We start from the raw sequence: 23,776 nt of genomic DNA, 5'->3' as shown, positions 1-23,776 counted from the left end.
GGTTCGATCCCTGGTCTAGGAAGTGAAAATAAATAAGTCGAGGGCCTGAGCATCCAGAGGGGATAGTCTCCCCCTCCGTGCCATGGCCACTTAGCTGGAGTGTTGAGAAGGGTTCCAAGGTCATGTCTGAGCCCTGACGGGTCAGCGGCACCTGCAGGGGCTGTGGGCAGCAGAGAGGGGTGGTTTATACAGCACGTGTTTGCTGCGGCTGCTTGGACAGGATTAATCAACTTCCTGGGTGTGAGATTTTTGCAGACCTTGAAATTCCCTCTGTCTCTTCTAGGCTGTCAGTCTGTAAACTAACCGAAACCTCCTTGTTGTTGCAGATATGAAGCTAGACCTGCCGGTAATCACATCAAAGAAGTAAGTCTTGGCGGACGTTGGCCGTGGGCAGAATGACGTGGGGCAGGCGCTGGGCAGGTGTGGGAGATGGGAACGGAGGAGAGCCCTGGGTCCTCTCCTTGGGGCCGTGTGGTCCGGTCACTGTAGACTCTGGTGGGAGAGGAGGAGGAGGCAGTTGCCTCCTCCGTGATGAGCGTGACGGGCTGTCGCCCTCACTCTCAGCATCGCTGCCGTTGTCATAGCAGCACCATTCCTGGTCCAGACCACCTACCTGTATCATCCCAGTTCATCTTCTCGGGAAGCCTTTGAGGTGGGTGTAGTTGTTTGCGTCCCCTGCCTGGGGAGCCTCCCGAGAGCTGCCCAGGAGGACTTGAACTTAAACCAGGCGGAGCAGCTCCAGAGCCTGGGATGGGGGGTGACTGTGAACTTGTGCATGCCAGCATTTCTGGAGCGTCTCCCATGCGATAGGCACTGCGTTCATAGCAGCTTGATGGGTTAGCTGCTTTCGTCCGCTCGCTGCCCCTCGGAGGTCAGTCCTGCTGTTGTCTGTCTTGGAAGGTGAGGACACAGGACAGGAAGAGGTTCGCTAACTTGCTCAGGGTCAGCACTTAGACCTAAGCAGACTGACTGAAAACCATTTTGCCGAGAATTTCCAATACTAAGTCAGCCTTAATCAGTAAGAGGTGGAGCAGGGTGTTCTCTGCAGGTGGAAGACGTGTGTCCGAGGACAGGGTTGCCTGCGAAGCTGAGGCATGTCCAGGTGGCCCCACTCAGGGGTCAGGGGGCCCCAGGGTGGGTCGGAGGGGTCACCAGCCTCAGTCTGGCTTCTGATGAGAGCTGCCGCTCTGCCCTTACGCTTTCCAACTCTTCCTCTCTGTTCCTGCTGCCTCTCTAGCAGTGCTTGGAGCTGATCACAGCAGGACTTTCTAAAGGCACTGCCCACCAGCGGGAGGACACCGCCTCTTCTGTGTCTCTCTGCCGTGGCTTGATCACCGGTCTGCCTCAGAGGCTTTCCTGCACGCGCTTCAGCAGCCGCTGTCCACGAGCCAGCCTGAGGTTGTTAGAGGCAGGGACTCGAGTGTGATGCCGGCAATGGCAGGACAGCGGAGAAAGCCGGATGCCGAGGGGTTTCACTCAGAGTCACAGGGAGGAGCCCACTCCTGCGCCCAGGGAGCGCCCGCTGAGGCCCGCGTCTCCATCTGTTAAAGTGTTCTTTGTATTGTGAAACGTACTGTGTCTGAAGTCAGGATGATTTTACTTTTCAGGTCTGCCCCCAAAACCCCACAGTCACAAGCTGACAAATACTCGTCCAACGCTGCCTGTGCGCCGAGCCCTTCACGTATCTGGTCCCCTTTAATCCATGCTCAGAGCTCCCTGGGGTGGGCACCAGTGTCCCTGAGCTGGGAGGGATGGGGACATAGCTGGTGCAAGAACCTCGCACTCGCAGTGAGGGCTTGGACCCACGTCTGCCTCGACCACTCTGCTGCCGAGGACAGAACAGGGGCCTGTGTGCACACGCTGTCTCTTTTGCTCTCTTACTTTCTCTTTGTCTCTCTAAGTTCCACCATCTGCCCAAAGCGGGAACCATTGAACCTTTAATACAGTGGTTCTTTCACATGTTTTAACTCAGGGAATCTGCTGAAAAGTCATGGATCCCTTCCCCAGGAAAATACACATGATACAGATACACATTTTTGCTCAGACACAGGAGATGCGTAGACCCACGAAGGCTTTAGATGGCGTTTCAGGCGGCGTGAAGAGCACACATGCTTTTAGATTGCTTGTGTGAAAAGGCTTCCGACCGCCCAGGAGAGCGGCTGTGCCTGTCATGCAGGAGAAGAGACCCCCTGCTGTTCTCCGGGCAGCGACCTTTTACCCCGATTAGAAACAGCAGCACGTGACGTGATCCTTACGAGGTCATGGTACTGTTGCCTCTGTCTTATGGGGGGAAACTGAGGCACGGAGCAGTTACGTCATTGGCTCAGCCACCCAGTAGTGGCGGAGCGAGGCGGGGCTGAACGCGAGACGCCAGGACTCTGGTCCTGCTCGTGTGATCACGGCTGCACCCGTCTCAGACGTAGAGCGGCCTCCCCGGGTCTTAGTCTTCGCATCTGTGGTACCGTTTCCTGTATACACAGGATGGCAGGCTCATCCCTGTGCAGGACAGACTGGGCGTGGACAGCTTGGAGATATTTCTGATGAGTCAGGGTGAGGCGGCCACAGCAGAAGCCAGCTAGCTCCCTTGCTTCACCGTGTGTCATTAGCAGTTTGCAAACCACGACGCATCCCGTCATCTGCACCCAGGCAGCACGCCCAAGGTGAAGAGAAAAGTGACAGCTGTCTTCCCACAAGCCACGTGGCTTCTCCAGATGCTTTCCAGACCGATCGCTGTAGGTGGAGGTGAACAGAGCTTGAGTCTCACACTCTTTCACCTGCGCTCATCTGATTCCACACGTGTGCCATCTTGTACCACATGACACCCCCAGCAGCCTCGTCAGCTGTTGGCCCTGCTTCACTAAACAGAACCTGTGGCCGTTTGTAACTTGGGAAGTGTTCAGGGCTTGCCTTCAAGTTTAAGAAATGTAGTGTATCGTCTCATTGAAATACATTTTGAAAATTGTGGAGGAGGGGTCTTTTTTTTTTTTTTTAAGACACTGGGGTGTATAGAACTGTAGCTGTTCCTTTCCACGTGTGGTGTAGACATTAGTAGGTCCTGTGAAAAATGTTCATTAAAATTCTCATTTTGCTTTCCAACACTAGACAAAGACCTTTTTCTGTGACTGGGATACATGTCTGAAAACTTCAGGATATCCAAAATGGAAAATAATACAAAACAAACCCTGACAGAGGATGACCATTTTTCGCTTTATATTTACCTAGATCATTTTGTCCACCAGTTGTTTGGGGTTTTTTTTCTGTTTATTTGGCTGTGCTGGGTCTCAGTTGTGGCGCACTGGATCTCCGGTCTTCGTTGGTGCATACGGGATCTTTGCAGCACGGGGGATCTAGTTCCCTGACCAGGGATTGAACCTGGGTCCCCTGCCCTGGGAGCATGGAGTCTTGGCCACCGGACGACCAGGGAAGTCCTTAGTCCACCAGGTTTAAATCACATAAATTTTCACACTTTGTTAAGCTGGGGTCATTTTTTTGTTCAAATTAAGCAAATTAAATGTAACTGTAATAAAAATAAATAACAACAATATAGTTATCACAGAGCAATTAGAAAATGCAGAGAAGTGTAAAGAAATCATTTACCCATAGGCCATCATTAAGAAGCACTATAGACTTTTTGGCGAACTGCTTTCCCATCGTTTTCACACGTTCTGCTGTCTTTTTTTTAATTGTCTGCTGTCTCTTTAATACCAACGTTGAAGTGTCGTTGCTAACAGACTTCCCCGTTTGCAGGTATCAGCGTAGCGTGGAGTGGGCCGCAGAGCTCCTGCGAAGACAAGGCCGGGACGAGAGCACGGTGCGCAGCATCCTCGAGGGCTACACGAAGCCCCTTGAGCATCCTCGTCTGAAAACGACGGAAGAGGTTGCTTTGGGCGATGAGCCCAACTCCGAGGTGGTTTCCAAATCAGAAGGCAGAGCAGAGAGAGAGAAACCCTCTGCCGTGAATGGGGTCGAGGGCAAGCCGTGTGATCTGGAGGATTCCAGTGAGCGATCAGACGGCCTGCAGGAGGGCCCCGGGCCTGAGCCCCGAACCCCAGATGGCTCAGGTGAAGATGTGGCCGAGGTCCCCGCGCCTCTGCCCTACAGCCACTGGGACGCTCTCCTGCTGCCATCTGGCGGTCAGCCTGGGGACAGCAGCCGGCGAGCCGGAGAGAGGGGGCCTGAGCACGTGCTGGTGGAGGAAGCAGTGTGTGCTGGGAGCGAAAGCGAAGCGGTCCAAGCAGGGGACGTAAGTAAAAGAGAAGAGATCACTTCCTGCAGAGCCGTCTGTTCCTGGCCCAGAGATGCTGGCCAGCGGGGACGGCCCTCCCTGGGACCTGGCAGTGGGCTGGTGTCCAGCGCCCAGGGCCTGGGCGAGCCGGTGCAGGACACACCCTGCAGACCATCTGCAGGCCCCAGCGGCTCTGAGGGCTCAGCAGTCAGGGCTGTTTCAACTAAAACCTCAGAGTCTGTGAATAACCTGGCTTTACGCATGGGAAATAACACACGTCAGGTAACATCCTGTCCCTTGTCGGGGAGAAGGACGCAGAGGTGAGCAGCAGGTCTTGAAGGTAGCCGTGGGCACGGGCTCAGGTGTTTGCGAGCCGTCACAGGAGGAGGTGGGGCGCAGAGCTGGAGCTGCTTCATTAAGTGACGTACTCGACAGTTGCCCCAGAATTACCTGTGGAAGCTGCAAGTGAGAAGCAGTCTCATAATTAGATAGTAAGTAAAACACCCACGGGAAGAAATGTTATCTTGCCTTGAGAATGGAGTCTCATTAAGAACCTAGACATGTGCTTATGAGGTGTGCAGTCAGGCGAAAAAATAAAAAGTAACACGTAAAATTGACCCACGAAATGATCCTCCGTGGAGGATAAAAAGAAATGTCAAGATGTCAATACTGACCTTGGAACAACATGGGTGGGAACATGGGTCCCCTTAGAAGAGTGTTTCTTTCCATAATAAGTGCTGCACTCCACAATCCGAGGTTGGCTGAATCCACAGATATGCAGGAAGTGAGGACCTGCAGGGCCAACCGTGAGTTACATGCAGATTTTCAGCTGCCCGGAAGGTCAACCCCCCAGCACCCACGTCGTTCAAGGGTCAGCTATAAAAGGAAAATAAAAACTTCTTTTTATACATAAATAATGGAAAATTTCATTTTTAACAGAATCCAGCAAGTGTGGGTCTGGGAAACTTAGGAGTATCATCATTTTAAAATGCAGCCTCCTCCATATAACATGTAGGGCTTACGTTTCTCCTATATGTATCTCATTTTCCTCTTCAGGTGTTGCCACAGAAGAGACTGGTATGTAGAAGGAATCCGTTCAGGATCTTTGAGTATCTGCAGCTTAGCCTAGAAGAGGTAATGTTTCCAGCGTGTGGTTTCTCAGCTGTGGGCCTCGGGCCTGGGCAACACGGTGTAGACAAGTCCTCCTCAGTGCGGTTCTGCCTGCAGTTTGGTACCAAGACCGCCACAGGCAGCGCCCACCGTCAGCCTGCCTGCATTTCACTCCTCGGCCTTCACTTTATCCACTCTAGGAGGACTATTTGTGGATCCTGCCCAGTATCATCCCACAGAGGTTTCAGGGGGTCACGTGACTCTTCTTTTGACATCAGGGTTTCAGATTGTCCAAATACCATTTTACTCTTTTTTTTTTTTTTTTTTACCAGCTTCTGTAGAAACATGGTGCCCCAGATGGTAAAGAATCCACTTGCAAAGTGGGAGAACTGGGTTGGGAAGATCCCCTGGAGGAGGGCAAGGCAGCCCACTCTAGTATTCTTGCCTGGAGAGTTCCCATGGAGAGAGGAGCCTGGGGGCGCAAAGAGTCGGACACAACTGAGCGACTAAATATAGAAAAATCACAAATTTATTGAGACACAGAGCACATACATACCATTCTCTCATTTACAGTGTGCAGTGGTTTTATATATATGTGTGTGTGCACTGTGTGTGTGTGTGCGCGCTGTGTGTGCTGTGCTTAGTCACTAAGTCATGTCCGACTCTTTGCAACCCCATGAACTGCAGCCCACCAGGCTCCTCTGTCCATGGGATTCTCCAGGCAAGAATACTAGAGTGGGTTGCCATATCCTCCAGGGGATCTTCTCAACCCAGGGATCGAGCCCAGGTCTTCCGCAATGCAGACGGATCCTTAGCTGTCTGAGCCACCAGGGAAGCCCATATATGTATGTGTACACATACACGCATATATGTAATTGTATATTTGTGTGTACACACACGCACACACGCGCATATATGTAATTGTATATTTGTGTGCACACACATATATGTAATTGTATATTTGTGTGTACACACGTGCGCGTATATATGATTGTATATTTGTGTGTGTACACACGCACACACGTATATGTAATTGTATATTTGTGTGTACACACATGCGCACGCATATATGTGATTGTATGTGTGTGTGCACACATATGTAATTGTATATTTGTGTGTACACACACACATATGTAATTGTATGTTTGTTTATTTAGCTCTGCTGGGTCTTTGCTGCTGCACAGGCTTTGCTCTAGCTGAGGTGAACAGGGCCCACTCTAGTTGTGGTGCGCAGGCTTCTCTTTGCAGCAGCTTCTTTAGTCGTGGAGCGTGGGCTCTAGAGCATTCGGGCTGCAGAGCATGGGCTCAGTAGCTGGGGCACACAGGCTTAGTTGCACCAAGGCATGTGGGATCTTCATGGACCGGGGATTGAACCTGTGTCTCCTACACTAGCAGGCAGATTCTTTACCACTGAGCCACCAGGGAACCCTGTGCAGTGGTTTTTAGCATATTCCTAGAGCTTCGCCAGCTTTTTGTAAACTGTGATGCGTGCTCCGGGTCATGTCACGACAGCTGATTGTGTGAATGGATGGATTCTAAGTGTTTCCTTCTGCAGAATTACTAACATGTCCCCTTTATGAAAGCCTCAAAAGTGGGTGCAGGTGGGTTTCTAAACCTGCCTCCTGTTTCCCTCTGGAGTTTCTCCGTCCTGTGTTCACACAGCCTCAGGCGCCTCCTTTTTTGCTTCTGTCTGTCCTGCACCCGGATTTGAAGACAGCGCCCCTCCTCCGTCTCATGTCTGTGGTTGTGCCCTTCTCCAGGGGCGCCCCTGCCTGCCTGGATGGCTCCTGCGGTGTCTGGCTCAGCTCCGGGCATCTCTGTGGGTCTCAGGCCACGCTCATTGACCTCATCCACGCTGGTCATTCCCCAGATGTGCTCACAGAGCAATGGTGTCTCCCGCTGGCCCAAGCCTCCCTCCACAGTGCGGCCAGCGGGACACAGAAGAGCTCGCGGCAGGAAAGGACATCGGGATTTATTCCCTTCGTCTCCTCATTCTACACACGAGACAGCAGAGTCTGCTGTCGAACACAGTGGTCACCAGCCACATGTCACTAGATAAACTAACTAAAATTGAGCAAAATTAAAAGCCCTGTCCTCGGCTGGCCTGCCACGTTTTAGAGGCTCAGGAGGCACACGTGGTGACTGTTGGGTAGTGCTGAGAACACCAGTCTCTAGTTGCTTGGCCTCTCTGAGCCTCGGGTGTCTGCACTGTGAGGTGAGGGTCATGTAACGCCTCATGCATCAGCTCTTCTGGAATTAAATCATGCGTGTGATGGCCTCAGTGACGTGTGTTGTGTCGTGGTGCCCGGGGAGTGTGGTGCCCGCTGTTGCTGCCATCGCCATCATCATTGTCACTTGTGCAAGCTCGTTAGTGGCTGGAACCCTTTCCTTTGTGATTCATGTCGAGAAAAATTATTCACCAGGTGCTTTCTGTGTCCAGGCCCTGGGCTGAGTATTAACAGTCCATAGAGAAGCAGAATGCGGCTCAAGTCCTCAGATGGGATCGCGGTCCAGCTTGATGGGCACAGAGTGGGCAGTGGGCTGCACCTGTGCCACGCCCGCCTACCCGGTGCCTGACGTCTGTGAGGTGCTCGGTAACAATTTATCAATGGACGTGTACGAGGTCTGGGATTGGCCCAGAAACTGGTGGATCCAGAAGGGACGAGGTGCGTGTCAGGAACCGGGAGCTCCATCTCTACTCCAGCCCGGTGACCCGATGCTTCTCACTGACTGTCGTGTTCTCGCTTCCCAAATACCTGCTGAAGAAGTGCTGGAGTGACAGGAGACGAGGGGGTTCTCATTCCTGCAAGCTGCTTGGTCCCCGAGAAATTCCAGAGACGTGCTGGCAGAAGTCTCCAGGCTGCTGCCAGTTAAACCCAGCCCCGCTTCCCAGCTCTGTTTTGGCCAGTTTCCTTGGTTGCATCACCCCTGTTTATCAGCACCACCCGTGCAGTTTTCCGTGTTTCCATAAATGTCCACGAGGAACATGGGCGGCCCTGCTGTGGTGGTTCAGCGCGGCTCTTAGGTTGAGAATGGTAGCTCTGAGCTGGCGTAGACCTGTGTCTTGGAGAGCTGTTTTTCACCTTGACGCTTTAGGCCCTGACCAGATCTAGTGACGCGGCGTTAAAACCGCCTTAGGCTCATCCAGCCATCATATTGGTGGGTTTAGTTGCTAAGTCGTGTCCGAATCTTGCAACCCGGCGGACTGTAGCCCATCAGGCTCCTCTCTCCCGGGAATTCTCCAGGCAAGAATACTGGAGTGGGTTGCCATTTCCTTCTCCAGGAGATCTTCCTGACCCAGGGATTGAACCCAGGTCTCCTGCAGTGCAGGTGGATTCTTTACCGACTGAGCTACCAGCGAAAGCCGTTATCCATCATTGTTAGTACTCCCAAAGTAAAGGCTTACTGTGACATTTCAAGGAGCAAAGTCGACATTCCCCACAGATCTCCCTGGACTTGTTCTTCACCCGCCTAGTTGTGTCCAGTTCTTTGCGACCAGTGGACTGTAACTGCCAGGCTTCTCTGTGCTTTACCATCTGCTGGAGTTTGCTCAAATTTATATCCATTGAATCTGTTACGCTGTCTTAACTATCTCATCCTCTGCTGCCCCCTTCTCCTCCTGCCTTCAGTCTTTCCCAGCATCAGGGTCTTTTCCAATGAGTCGGCTCTTCACAGCAGGTGGCCAAAGTGTTGGAGCCTCAGCATCAGTCCTTCCAAACACTATTCAGGGTTGATTTCCTTTAGGATTGATTGGTTTGATCTCCTTGCAGTCCAAGGGACTCTCAAGGGTCTTCTCTAACACCACAATGGAAAAGCATCAGTTCTTTGGCGCTCAGCCTTTATGGTTCGACATGACTACTGGAAAGACCATCGCTTGACTATACAGACCTTTGTTAGCAAAGTGACGTCTTTGCTTTTTAATACGCTGTCTGGATTTGTCATAGCTTTCCTTCCAAAGAGCAAGTGTCTTTGATTTCATGGCTGCAGTCGCCATTCACAGTGATTTTGGAGCTCAAGAAAATGAACTCTGTCTCTTTCCCCGTTTTCCCCTTCTGTTTGCACGAAGTGACGAAACCAGATGGCATGATCCTATTAGTTTCTTGAATGTTGTTTTAAGCCAGCTTTTTCTCTCTCTCCTTTCACTCTCATCAAGAGGCTCTTTAGTTCCTCTTTATTTTCTGCCATTAGAGTGGTATCATCTGCATATCTGAGGTTATTGATGTTTCTCCCAGTTATCTTGATTCCAGCTTGTGATTCAGACACTCCAGCATTTCTCATGATATACTCTGCATATAAGTTAAATAAGCAGGGTGACAATAGACAGCCCAATTTGGAATCAGTCCATTGTTCCATGTCTGTTTCTAACCATTGCTTCTTGACCTGCCTAGAGGTTTCTTGGGAGGCAGATAAGGTGGTTTGGTATTACCATCTCTTTAACAATTTTCCACAGCTTGTTGTGATCCACACAGTCAAAGGCTTTCACACAGTCCATGAAGCAGATGTTTCCCTAGAATTCCCTTCCTTTCTCTGTGATTCAGTGGATGTTGGCAATTTGATCCCTGGTTCTTCTGCCTTTTCTAAACCCAGCTTGTACATCTGGAAGTTCTGGGTTCACATACTGCTGAAGCCTGGCTTGAAGGGTTTTGAGCATAACCTTATTAGCACGTGAAATGAGCACAATTATCCGGTAGTTTGAACATCCTTTGACAGTGCCCTCCTTTGAGATTGGAATGAAAACTGACCTTTTCCAGTCCTATGGCCACTGCTGAGTTTTCCAAATTTGCTGGCATATGGAGTGCAGCACTTTCACAGCATCATCTTTTAGGATTTGAAGTAGCTCAGCCGGAATTCCATCACCTCTAGTAGCTTTGTTTGCAGTTATGCTTCCTAAAGCCCACTTGACTTCACACTCCAGGATATCTGGCTCTAGGTGAGTGACCACACCATTGTGGTTATCCGGGTTACTAAGACCTTTTTTGTATAGTCTTCTGTGTATTTTTGCCATCACTTCTTAATCTTTTCTGCCTCTGTTAAATCCTTATCATTTCTCTCCTTTATCAAGCCCATCTTTGCATGAAATGTTCCCTTCATATCTCCAATTTTCTTGAAGAGATCTCCAGTCTTTCCAACTCTATTGTTTTCCTCTATTTCTTTGCATTGTTCATTAAAGAGGGCCTTTTATCTCTCCTTGCTATTTGGAACTGTACATTCACTTGGGGATATCTTTCCCTTTCTCCTTTGCTTTTTGCTTCTCTTCTTTCCTCAGCTATTTGTACGGCCCCCTCAGACAACCACTTCGCCTTCTTGCATTTCTTTTTCTTTGGGATGGTTTTGGTCACTGCCTCCTGTGCAGTGTTGTGAACCTCTGTCCATAGTTCTTCAGGCACTCTGTCTACAAGATCTAATCCCTTGAATCTATTCATCGCCTCCACTGTATAACCATAAGGGATTTGATTTAGATCATACCTGAATGGCCTACTGGTTTTCCCTGCTTTCTTCAATTTAAGCCTGAATTTTGGGATAAGGAGGTGATGATCTGAGCCACAGTCAGCTTCCAGTCTTGTTTTCACTGACTGTATAGAGCTTCTCCATCTTTGGCTGCGAAGAATATAATCAGTTTGATTTTGGTGTTGACCATCTGGTGATGTCCGTGTGTATAGTCGTCTCTTGTGTTGTTGGAAGAGGTGTTTGCTATGACCAATGTGTTCTCTTGGCAAAGCTCTTTTAGCTTTTGCTCTGCTTCATGTCGTACTCCAAGGCCAAACTTGCCTATTATTCCAGGTATCTCTTGACTTCCTGCTTTTGCATTCCAATTCCCCACGAAGAAAAGGACATCTTTTTTTGTTGTTAGTTCTAGAAGGTCTTGTAGGTCTTCATAGGACCACTCAACTGCAGCTTCTTCGGCATCAGTGGTTGGGGCACAGACCTGGATATGTAGTGTAATGATGAATGGTTTGCCTTGGAAATGAACCAAATTCATTCTGTCGTTTTTGAGATTGCATGCAAGTGTTGCATTTCAGACTCTTTGGCTGACGAAGAGCTCCTCCATTTCTTCTAGGGGATTCTTGCCCACAGTAGTACATAGAATGGTCATCTGAATTAAATTTGCCTGTTCCTGTCCATTTTAGTTCACTGATTCCTAAGATGTTGATGTTCACTCTAAACATCTCCTGCTTGACCAGATCTAATTTACCTTGATTTACAGGCCTAACAGTCCAGGTTCCTATGCAAATTGCTCTTTACAGCATTGGACTTTACTTTCACCACCAAACACATCCACAGCTAAGTGACATTCCCACTTTGTCTCAGCCTCTTTGTTCCTTCTGGAGCTATTGGTAGTTGCCCTCCACTTTTCCCCAGTAGTATATTTGATGCCTTCCAACCTGGGAGGCTCATCTTCCAGGTATATCTTTTTGCTTTTTCATACTGTCCACGTTCATGGGGTTCTCGCCGCAAGAATACTGGAGTGGTTTGCCATTCCCTTCTCCAGTGGACTGCATTTTGTCACAACTCTCCACTGTGACCCTGCACAGCATGGCCTGTAACTTGATCAAGTTATGCAAGCCCCTTCAACACTGATGACTTAATTCTAAAGAATGCCAACCCCACTGGAACAAGATCCTCCCCATCTATAAGTCGATCAGAATGGGGATTACTTAAACAGGGTGGTCAGGGAAGACCTATCTGAGAAGTGACCTTTGACTCCAGCTGTGGGAGCAGCAGTTACAAAGGCCAAGGCAGAAACAAGCTCAGTGCATCAGAAGAGAAGTGCAGCAACCTGCTGGGAAGAGTCACAAGGCTGTTGGCAGTGAAGTCAGGTGTGCAGCCCGGCGCCTGGGAGCAGGGGGTCTTCCCGTGTTGGGAAGGTGGCTCGGGCTGCCCTGGAGAAGAGGCTGTGGGGCCAGAGTGCGGGGCCCTTTGCAGAAGTACAGGCAGGAGGAGACCACTGGTCTTCAGACGAGATCAGGCGCATTCAGGTGGTATGGCTGTAGACCCGCTGCTCTTCAGAGCAGCTCTCAGTTTGGATCTGGGTAGAACTAAAGTAGTTATCACACCACTTTTCTCTTAAAAACTGTCGAGGGATGCTGAGGAGCATCTTATGTGGATTATATCTGTTGATGTTTACCAAATTATATATTTAAATGAAAATTTAAGTTATGTGTTTATTAACTCATTTTACATGATAATAAACCCACTGAAATAATATTTTTATGAAAAACAACTATATTCTTTCAAAGCAAAACAAGTCGAGTGAGAAGAATAGCATGGTTTTTTCGCTTTTGCAAAGACGGTAAGGTGAGGCTGAAGGGAAGCGCCCTGGATTCTCACATCCACTGCTCTGTTCAGCCTGTGGTGGTATTGCCTGTGTCAGAGCCTCTGGGGAGAATGAGTCTTAATCTCAGGACATGGTTTTGACCTTGTGGCTTCCTTCAAGGGTCTTGGGGACCCTAGGATCTCCCAACTGGCCACACCTCGAGGACCACTGCTATAAAGAGAAATGTCACCAGGTGGCCAGGAGAGGGTGGCGATAGGGTGGACTGGGGTGATTTCTGAGGGTTGGGAAGGTGTTTTCTTAGCAGAGCCTTGCCACTCCTTGAAAGCCCTCCCTGCACCTTCACAGCTGTGGTCTCGCGTCCTAAACACTGGACAGGGAGGACAGCAGTCGTCAGCACCAAGGACAGCAGCCTGAGGGCTTGGGGGCCCTCCAGGGTACTTGTAGTTTGATCAGCCATCAGCACCAAGGACAGCAGCCTGAGGGTGGGGGGCTGTGGCAGGGGACCTGCCTTTCTGCTGCCGCCTTTAGCAGAGGGCCCTCGACAGGGAACCTGTCGTTTGATCATAAGCCTCGTCTTCCATCCTCAAGTTTAAAAAGAAAGTAGAATGTAGAGCCACCGTTTTAGTTACCATCTACTGCAGACCAGCCTCACCTGAGTCTTTCATATGTAAACTCAGATCCCAGCCCCCTTCTACAGACAGAGCAAATAGCAGGGCCTGTTTCCTCATGTCAGTGCTAGGCATCCTTTTGGTTTTGTCAGAAGGTTATTTTTATTTCCACGTCAGAGTGATCTTACCCAACTGAGCCTGACTTTGCCGTTTCCCCCTTGTATCCCCATGTGAGGGAAACATGGTGTCATATGATGAGGTTAATGGAAAGATGGGGTTTACTTGTTAGGAAATCACTTTACAGCAAGTGACCAAGAAACTCATTTGATTATGAGTCAACCCAAGTCTGTGTTGCTCACTTTCCACAAATTTCTTTGTTTTTCTTCTACAATTTTTTTTTCCTGGTTATTTTACAGAGGAAAATCTAGTGAGCAAAAGTTTCTACTGTTATTGCTCTTTATGTCATTTTTCAGTTTAACTTTGTGGTTTTTTAAAAGAGAAAATACATGGAAAATTTCATAAAAGTGTTTTTCTTCCCACTGATTCTAAAGTATCCTGTGACATTCCTATTTTACCCCCTTGAAATCTGAATGAACCATATATTTTTTAAAAGTGCATGACCAATTGGATGGTGCAAAGGACATTCATTGATACTTAAGGCAAAAAGAATTCAATCTGTGAAATAGTTTGTCGAGAACAAGGAACAGTTTCTGATGAGCATTTTCTCCTTGTCCTGTTTTTAGGCCTTCTTCCTGGTCTATGCTCTGGGATGTCTGAGTATTTACTATGAAAAGGTAAGGTGTTTTATTCACACAATCCACTTAAAATCCCTGATCTCAAAAGCACGTTGTAATACTTTTCATATTGCTTTACTCCAAGTGTATCTACTTTCACTGGATAAAACTGGACTTGAATTTTTTTTCTCTAAGTTTAGTCTTTGGATCCTGAATTGGGACTGTTCAGGCAAAAAAGCCAACTTTGACCCTTTGAGACTAAATTTCATTCCCAGATCCTAGGAGAAGAGCAGTGTCTTTATCTGATGATCAGGAAATCTGTAAGAATAGTACTGAAAATTAACAGCAGAAATGAAAACCACCTGTGTTTAGCACCCAGTTCAGTGAAGGTTGTGAGTCAGGTACCTTGCATGCGGTACTTCTGGGCCTTAGCCCCGCGCGTGAAGAGTTTTACAGATGAGGTAACTGAGGCGCAGGAAACGAGCCACCCACAGGGTCACGCAGCTGGTCTGGTTAGAATTAGCATTTGAACTGATGCCAGGGCAGCTCCGAGGCCCACAATTTTGTGCTGTAGCCTGCTGCCCTTGGAAGATCATTAATCCCGTTTCCAGTGAAGGAGCTGGGGGCGGTGGGAGGTGAGAGTTCACTGCACCCGTCTGTACTTTTTGAATTTTGGACCTTGTGAATACAATACCTCTTCAGGAAAACTCAAACGAAGTTAAAATCAAGGTGAAAAAGCTAAGCAGAACATCAGACAGCAGGAGTGAAGTGAAGTTGCTCAGTTGTGTCCAACTCTTTGCGACCGGCTCCTCCGTCCATGACATTTTCCAGGCAAGAATACTGGAGTGGGTTGCCATTGCCTTATCCAGGGGATCTTCCCTGCCCAGGGATTGAACCCGGATCTCCCGCACTGTAGACAGACGCTTTACCATCTAAGCCACCAGGGAAGCCGGGAGAACGTGTATTTTATTCTGTCCTTGGGAGCACATGTCACATCATTCAGCAGATTCTAACCCCGTAAATCTTTTTCAGAGTATTCCCGTGGCTTGGGAACAGGTGTGTGGCTGGCGGGTTACTAATTTTCTCAGGTAGCAGCCCTTCTCACCCTGCCCTGTGTCCTCCCCTGGGCCCTCGCCGACACTTGTCAGGACGTGCCAGCTGCCCTGTAGCATCCTCAGACTCTGAAACGCAGTGGGCTGTCCAAGTCAGAGTCCAGCCTTCTCTACCAGACTCTTGCTTGTTTTGTGGGGGGATGGATTTGAAGACCACACACATACGGAGTTTCCATTGTAGGAACAACTGTTTTGGGGGTTTGTGTTTTTTTTTTGTTTTTTTAAAGAAGAAAAAAAGTCTCAACTCGAGCTCATATTTATAGTGTTAAGATCTTAGGCTGAGACAAACTGAGCAGGTCTTATTGAGTGACGGAGCCGTGAACCAAGTAAAGAATGGTCCCTTTTACTCAAGGCCGAAATGGAGCAGGAAGCTTTCCACACTTCCCTGGTGCTTTGTGTGGTGGTTTTGAATTGACACGTGAGAATGTTATCTGAGCCGTGGTGTCTTCAAGTCCGACCTTAGAAACAAGCAGTTGGATTATTAATTTGTGCTATGGGATTAATTACCTAGCTTCAGTGACTAAATGGAGTATCTTTTCTTTTAAGGCTTTTACAGAATTAACTTTTTGCATTTCTGAACGTGGCCCACCATACTGTAGCTACCCATCAGGGTCTGTACATGCTGGAACATGCGCCCTCGTCTTTGGTGGCCCCCTGGCCCACCCGCGTTCCTCTGCCTGGGCTGTTCTCTCCCACCACCCTGTCCACTGCCCTCCCCGCCCTCACTTGGCTGCTCCCTGTCTCCAGAGTGGCTGTCTTGGGGGAGCTTCGCCCAGGTCCTCTGTGACTTTGCTGTCCAGTAGAAATATGATAGGAGCCTCACACGAGAGCCTCATGCATAATTTTTAATTTTCTAGTAGCCACATTCAAAAGGTTTTTATTGTTTTTAGTCAGCTGAAATTGATTTACATAGTTTATTTAACCGAACATATTTAAAACTACTGAGATAGTCGTAACCCAGCATATTTAAAACTGCTTCTCCTTTGCATACAAGTTTGCGTTCTCTTTTGCGTACGAAGTCTTTGAAACTCAGTGTGTGTTTATCACAGTTCAGGGGAGTGGCTGGCGGCCGCCACACTGGACATCGCGGGCCTGTATCTTCCAGCTAAAACCCTTCATCGTGGGCACCACCTTCAGCTCACATTTGGTAGAGATGTTGATTCGCTGGCTGGGTGCCCGTGGGTACACACGTAGTAATACCTGGTCTTCTCCCCCCAACCGTAGGAGCCTCTAACGATCATGAAGCTCTGGAACGCTTTCACCACAGTTCAGCCCACATTCAGGACGACCTACATGGCATACCATCACTTCCGCAGCAAGGGCTGGGTGCCCAAGCCCGGACTTAAGTACGGAACAGATTTGCGTAAGTGATTTCTTGGCCTCGCAGGCGCACGAATCAGGATTAGGGTCCAGGTCAGATCCTGGGGTGAATATGGAATTGGTTATGTGTGGTTGCTATTTTTTCCTGAGATGCTGTCCTCCTCCTGGCTTAGATAAGAATGTTTGGGTGAGGGTGGAGGGTATGTTTTTCCCTCTTGTCTGCTCTGAGATCTTAAAAGAGTCCACAGCCCCCCTGCCCCCCACCACCTCTCATTAGTTTGTGATCCTGTGATGAAGGGCGGTCCCTTGTCTTCTGGGAGAGTTTCGTTTGGCAAATCCTGTGCAGTCACCATTAATAATCATGGTGTACCGGTGATGATAGTGACAGCGATCATCTCTTGAGCCCTCGCTTAGTGCCAGGCATTCGACATTCATGACCTCATTTAATCCTAACAGCAGTTCTACGAGACTGGTGCTCAGTCTCATTTCTCTGATAAGGAGACTGCAGTTGTGATAGAAAGGGTCACCTGCCCCTAAAAGTTTCCAGGGCGAGTGTCAGAGCGCTACACTCTGAATGCTGGAACCCAGGCTCCTAGAAACTTGCATATGGCACTGCCTTCCTGCTCTTGACGTCAAGGAAGGAGTCGGGGCCCTGCAAGCACCGCACTCACCAGAATATCGCTGAGGGCCTTGTGTGAGCCAGGTCTCCTTAGGCGCCAGGAACACAAGGCTGAACATGACAGGCAGGCTGCCTGGGTGGGCTCGCTCCTTACGCGCTGGGAGGGGACGAGCAAGCAGCCACGCAAATACGCACTGTGGGCACTGAGAAAAAGAAAGTGGGATAGAGTGACGGCAGAAGGAAGGGGGATGCGTAGGGGAAGACTCTGAAAAGATGTGCCCCAAACACCAACAGCTCAAGTGCAACCCCGGTGAGGGAACAGGTCCCCTGAGAGTGTGAGGAAGAACCCCTGGGGCCCAGAGGAGTAACGCTTTGCAGAGGTCCTTCCCCGGGGAGAGTCAGGCTGGGGGAGATCACGTGGGCCCTGGCACAGACTTGGGAGGTTATTCTGCCTGTTGGAAGTCTGAGGGGCTCTCAAGCAAAGGAGTGACTTATATTTAACAACTCGATTCAGTAGGACCTTTGCTTTCTTACTAATAGATGGTGGGGTTAGGGTGGGATGAGGGGAGCAAAAAGTGGAAGCAGAGAGAGGAGTCAGGGAAGCTGACCTGACCAGCCTCGCAGATGGAATAGGAAGCAGCGTCTGGGGGAGGAGAGGAATTCAGGGTCATGCCTAGATTCTTGGATTTGTGTTTTGGACATAGTAAGTCAACTGGGAGCGGGGGGAAGAGGGGGAAGATACTGCAAAGATGGGCGATTCTGGAGCCCAGGAGAGCCTAAAGGTACACTCTTGCCGGGGGGTGGTTGCATCACTAGGCCTGGGCAAGTGGGCAAAGTTTCTTGGGATCCGCTACTGCAGGGGTCCCCAGCCTCCAGGATCGAATGCCTGGCGATCTGAGGTGGAGCCGATGTAATGATAATAGAAAGACGTGATGCACATGAGTCATCCCCAGACCCCACCGGTCCATGGGAAAACTGTCCTCCACGGAACCAGCCCGTGGTGCCAGAACGTTTGGGGGCCGCTGCCCTCCAGCACTGCTGCTCCCGATAAGCCCCTAAAACTTCGCCGCATCCACCCAGTGGGTGCTTCCTGAGAGCTCTTGAGGATTGCACGTGAGGAGCAAACAAAGATGTCGAGGTGTTTGAGAGGACTCCTATGACATCATGGCCCCCAAGGTCTACAGGCTCGATCATGTACTATTCCGTGTGTTTTTGAGCCTTTCCTTGTTAATGCGCAAAGAAAGGCAGTTCAGTCTTTTAAATCCTTAAGTGCTCTAAAATCAAGTGTGCTTAACCTAGAATCATAGGATGATTTTCAAGGGGTACTAGGCATCCCCCCCCCCCAGAATTTTATTCAGAATTGCGTGTTTGTAAACGGGTGCATTTTCCCGTGTCAAGAATGGGTTGTTGTCGTTCAGTCTCTCAAGTCATGTCCGACTCTGTGCTCCCACGGACTGTAGCCCGCCAGGTTCCCCTGTCGTCCACTATCCTGGAATCTGCTCAGATTCATGTCCCTTGAGTCAGTGAAGCAGTCTAGCCATCCCATCCTCTGCCACCCCCTTCTGCTTTCATTAAATTCTCAAAGTGGGTCAGCAATATATATAAAGCTTAAGGAGTGCCCACCACCCCTCCAAGATAAAGGCTCCTGTTGTTTCTTCTGGGCCTGGGTTTCAGGTACAGATGTCCTAACTCTGGGTCACCACGTGAATGATCAGGATGATGTCGAGCTTAGCTTGCAGAGTCACCCACAGGTCGTGGCACTTAAATGAGGGGAGCCTGTGGCCAGCCATCACCGGCTCCCCCCTGCCTTCCTCCTCCCCGGGGAAGAGCAGCCGCCCAGGCCCCACGCTCAGCAGGCCTTGGCCAGTGCGCTCAGTGAATGGGTGAAATGTGAGCGGGGTTTCCCAGCCAACAAGGCCACAGTGACGCAGTCAGAGGCGGTGGGGGTGACGGAGAGAGCCCTTTGGGGCTCGCAGCCAGCTCAGTGTCTTGCTGCCTGTATGACCTCAGGAAGGTTACTATGCCGTTCAGCTTCCAGTCACTCATCATGTAACATGGATAACATATTTATAAAGCAACATCTTTATAAAAAAAAGTAAAAACAGAAAGTTGCAGGGGCGGGACCTCTGTTGAATGCGGTGTAAGCATACCTCATCACATGTGCTTTCAGTAGTCGAGTCGTCTTTGTGGAGGGTGAGTAGAGAGAACTTTCCTCGTTTAAAAATAAACAGCCTTGTAAGGATTGATGAAAGGGTGGACAGATGGACAGACTTTTTAAAAAGGAAGGAAATCCATCCACTGCGGTTTCCCAGCTCCGCAAGGCCTTTGCCCTGCTGGGGGGTGTTTTATGCACTTGGAGGCGCTCGTGTGGTTACTGTGAGCCCAGGTCCTGGCCCAGCAGCACCGCGAAGGGGGTCCTCCGGCCAGAGTCCGGGAGCTGTGCTGGCCTGCGGTGAGGGGCGTGGCCCCCGCCCCAGGCGCAGCGGCAGGGTGCTTCCCATGTCCAGCGCTGCCGGTTTCATTTGGAAGGCCGGCAGTGCGACCACACACACACTAGAGCTGCCGGCACAAGTACCACCAAGGACACGCTCCCTTCACAGTTGTTCCTGCTCACAGAGGCAGTGACTCACGACAGAGGGCCGCTGTGAAACTCACGTCTTATCAGGGAGACTCTTCCCTGGACTAAGTCCTGTGAGTCCAGTTTCACTCCAGCAGCGGCACGTGCTGAACGGGCAGCGGGATCTCAGGTCAGGCGCAGCTGCCCAGCCGCTTGACCGTGAATGCCCACAGCAGACAACCAGGCCAGGAACCACGCGAGAGCCCTTGCTTACGCACACCCCCATCCCCCCGCAAAGCCCCCTTGGCTGCCGGCTCCTCTGGGCACCGTCAGCTTGCCTGTTGCCTTTCCCTTCCCATCTTATTTCATCTTCACGCTCCATGAGGCTTGTGGCGCTCACCTCCTCCTACAGCCGAGGCAATTGAGGTGTCAGAGGGTCAGGGCAGATACCAAGGGTCCCACAGCTGGTTGTTGTCGTTCAGTCATTCAGTCGTGTCCAGTGCTTTGCGACACCGTGGACTGCAGCACGCCAGGCTTCCCTGTCGTTTAGTATCTCCCAGAGTTTCCTCACATTCATGTCCATTGAGTCAGTGATGCCATCCAACTGTCTCATCCTCTGTTGCCCCCTTCTCCTCCTGCCTTCAGTCTTTCCCAGCATCAGGGTCTTTTCTAATGAGTAGGCTCTTCACATCGGATGGCCAAAGTGTTTAAATGAATCAGTCCTTCAATGAATATTTAGGGTTGATTTCTTTTAGGGTTGGCTTGTTTGATCTCCTTGCAGTCCAAAGGACAAGAGTCTTGGTTCTCCAGAACTATGGTTCAAAAGCAGCAATTCTTCGATGTTTGGCCTTCCTTAAGGTCTGACTCTCACATCCATACATGACTACTGGAAAAGCCATAGCTTTGACTAGATGGACCTTTGTTGGCAAAGTGATGTCTCTGCTTTTTAATATGCTGTCTAGGTTTATCATAGCTTTTCTTCCAAGAAGCAAGCATCTTTTAATTTCATGGCTGTAGTCACTGTCTACAGTGATTTTTGGAGCCCAAGAAAATAAAATCTATCACTGTTTCCACTTTTTCCCTTTCTATTTGCCATGAAATGATGGGACCAGATGCCTTGATCTTAGTTTTTTTTAATGCTGAGTTTTAACCACAGTTGGTAAGTACAGAGATTAGGGCTCTTTGTGTCTCAGCTCCATGTAGTTCCCACCATGGCTAAGTAGTGTTGCCAGCCAGAAAGCCAAAACCCAGCTCCAGGACTTTTGTTTTTGTCCTAGACATGCAGTTGCTGGAGGCCTTAGCCCAGACTTCTAGTCACTCCTGAGCCTCCTCCCCACCCATTTCCGTTGTGGATTCCCATTGACTGGCCACGTGATTTCACAGCTCCCTGCAAATTAGAAGTTGCAAATCGGACGAAAAATGGGAGTCGTGGGAAGCCCGCAGAGACAGGATGTCCAGAGCCCAGAGAACCATCACGCGTCGTGGAGAGCTGGCGACTGGCTCTGCCCCAGGGAGAGGCATCAGGGGCCCCGTGCCCTCACCCAGCAGGGAGGAGTGCCTTCATCCCATCTCTTCTCCAGTCCTGTCCTAAGCCACCCTAAGCTTGTTTTTCCTACCGACTATGTGTTTTTGTTAACGTCGTCCACATTTGTACATCTAATCCCTATTAATTCATAAGTGGTTTTGGACACAGCTCCTAAGAAGATTCTCCTCCATAATTATGAAAGTGAAGTCGCTCAGTCGTGTCCGACTCTGTGACCCCATGGACTGTAGCCTACCAGGCTCCTCCATCCATGGGATTTTCCAGGCATGAATACTGGAGTGGGTTGCCATTTTATAACACCGTATGATACCTAAGAGAAATTGGAGTTATTCATTAGCATCATCTAAGTTTTCAGTCCGTCTTTTCAGTTTCCTGCTTGTTCCCGCAGTGTCTTTTGTGGCTGTTCGGATTCTCATTTTTTTTTTTTTTTGACAGGCTCCACTCGAGGTTCATTTATCACACGGAACATTTATCCATCTTATAGTTTCCTAGGGAGGCTATGAGAAATGACAACAAACTGGGGCCCATAAAGCCACAGAAGGTCCGGAGGCGGGAGCCTCAAACCATGGTGTGGGCGGGGCCACGCTCCCTCCGCCCCTCCCCTCGTCCAGGTTCCGGTGGCGCCAGGCGTTCCTTGGCCGCGGCTGCGTCGCTTCAGTCTCTGCAAAGTTCCTTCTTCCCAGCACGGTCACGTTCACGGGATTGGGATGCAGACGTGTCTTTGGGGGCCGCCACTCAGCCAGCACTGCAGCCCTCTTCATCTAAGAGCCCCTCCACCTGTTGGTTTCCTGTGACGGGGACTCGTGCGAAGTCCTGTAGGATGTCCCACAGTCTGGGCAGGTGTGATCACTTCCTCACGGTTAGGCTAGGCTCACCAGTTTTCAGCCGGCGCGGGTGATGTGTGTCCTTCAGGGCCGCGTCCAGGAGTGGATGATATCAGGTTGTCCTGCTGCTGGTGAAGCTGTTCTTTTGCTAAGTTGGTTGTTGTCAGACATCTGCATTTTTCCTTTTGTAGTTCACAGGTGTTTGTAGAGTGAGACTGACCATCTGGTACCCCGGTAGTTACAGTGGTTCCCCGAATTAATTATTGCACTCGCCACCATTTTCACCAGTTACTGCACTCCACCATTCATTCCACACGTCACACCCTCTCTTCTCTCTGTCCCTTCAGACTTTATTTTAAATACCCAGTATCCCTTAGACTGAGTTTTCATCTTTTCCACTTGGAGGCATTTCTGTAAAACTCTCTCCTTTTTTCGCTCTGGGTGCACTGTTACTATGGTAATGACTGTTATCACAGGTAACCTTCGAGCACCTCCACCTACATTATTTTCCCCGATTCCCATAAGCAGATTGGAACACGGGTGTCATTGTGTGGTCTTGGCACTGCTGAGCCTTGAACAGGGGTCTGACTGATGCTGTGTTCATGCTTCTAACCCCTGAGATGTACCTCCATCATAGTCAGGCATCCGAGGGCCTGAAGTGGGGGGTCAGACTTTCTTTCAAGCTGTGTCATCTTCCAGTTGAGTCTCATCCATGAAGGGTGTGTAATTGATCAGAGATAATGGCATTTGAGAACTGGAGGAGATCGTAATTTCCCTTCATGTCTTCATTTAATGGGTTAGGGGACCGAGGCTCAGAGAAGTTAATGACGTGCTTAGAGCCCCACAACTGGGAGTGGCAGAGATCTGAATGAAGCAGAGCCCGGAATTCAGCCTCATCCTGGTGGGGGGTCTCCTTCCACTGCACCACAGCCCAGAAGCTGAGAAATGGGTGTTTAGATATTTACTTCTGTTTGGACCCTTACCCAGTGAATTTGAGCTGACTTGCCGAATAATTTAAATACGATTTAAATAGGAATTCTGTTCATAGTAAGGAAACACAGCCATGGGAAGTAGAGGTGGAGGGTTGCTGTATCATCAGTAGGGTCTTCGACCCGTTCTGACCTCATGGTGCTGGAGCCAAAGGGAAACGTGATTAACTACAGGATCGATGTGGCCCAGAAGGAAAAGTTCTACCAGTTCCTCAAGGAAACAAAGCTTTTCTGCCTTGGTTTATCCAAGAGCTCACGGATATAACTGTGTTAGTTAAAGTAATGCCTGCAGCTATGGTTGCCCCAAATTTCAGGGGCTTAGCGAACACTTGAAGTTAATTCTGTTTCTGTGAAATCCAAAGCTGGTATCCAGATGGTGGTTGGACCAACTCCCAAAGGGGCTGCAGGAGCCTGGCTTCTTCATGTGGCCCCACGGGCTTCACGTGGCTTCAGAAAGCGACAGGCACAGGTTGGTGTCTGTGAGGGCTTCAAGGCCAGCCCGGAAGGGCCCATGACGCCCAGTCACGCCTGGCCGGTGCTCGGGAGGCTGAGACGGGTCTCTCACCTGCCTGGAGAAGGAGCAGACGGGTTTGGTGGGCAGATGGCTGCGCCCGATCTTGCTTGAATTTGGGTTTCATTTGTGGGGTGCGGGTGGGACGAGGGCGTTAGGGTCTCAACAACAGATTTGCTTTGCTAAGTGCATTCTGTTCTGGGGAAAAAACAGTTTGGGTTTTGAAACTAGACCCGACGGAGTGCTGCAGATCACCCATGTGCGGAGCACCGGGTGTTCGTGTCCCTTTGAGGATAGAGAGCACTTCATCAAGTAATAAAGTGAGAGTTTGATTTCGAGTGGTCATAC

General features: G+C 49.9%; 1 protein-coding gene across 2 annotated transcripts in view; it reads left to right on the top strand.

The window, feature by feature from the left end:
• TSEN2 (tRNA splicing endonuclease subunit 2) overlaps positions 1-23,776 on the top strand; it is a 43,480-nt gene that overhangs the window by 12,804 nt on the left and 6,900 nt on the right. For both annotated transcript variants that reach the window (XR_011145478.1, XM_068982508.1), the window contains exons 4-8: positions 327-363; positions 3,748-4,243; positions 5,282-5,359; positions 13,963-14,013; positions 16,290-16,428. Coding sequence is in view for 1 of the 2 variants with exons in the window: in XM_068982508.1 (XP_068838609.1) it covers positions 327-363; positions 3,748-4,243; positions 5,282-5,359; positions 13,963-14,013; positions 16,290-16,428 (801 nt within the window). In the remaining variant the exon portion in view is untranslated. The remainder of the gene's footprint in view (positions 1-326; positions 364-3,747; positions 4,244-5,281; positions 5,360-13,962; positions 14,014-16,289; positions 16,429-23,776) is intronic.

Source organism: Capricornis sumatraensis, chromosome 10 (assembly GCF_032405125.1).
Source record: "Capricornis sumatraensis isolate serow.1 chromosome 10, serow.2, whole genome shotgun sequence".
Lineage (NCBI taxonomy): Eukaryota > Metazoa > Chordata > Mammalia > Artiodactyla > Bovidae > Capricornis > Capricornis sumatraensis.
Note: the sequence above shows the minus strand (reverse complement) of the source record. Positions and strands in the feature narration are given on the sequence as shown.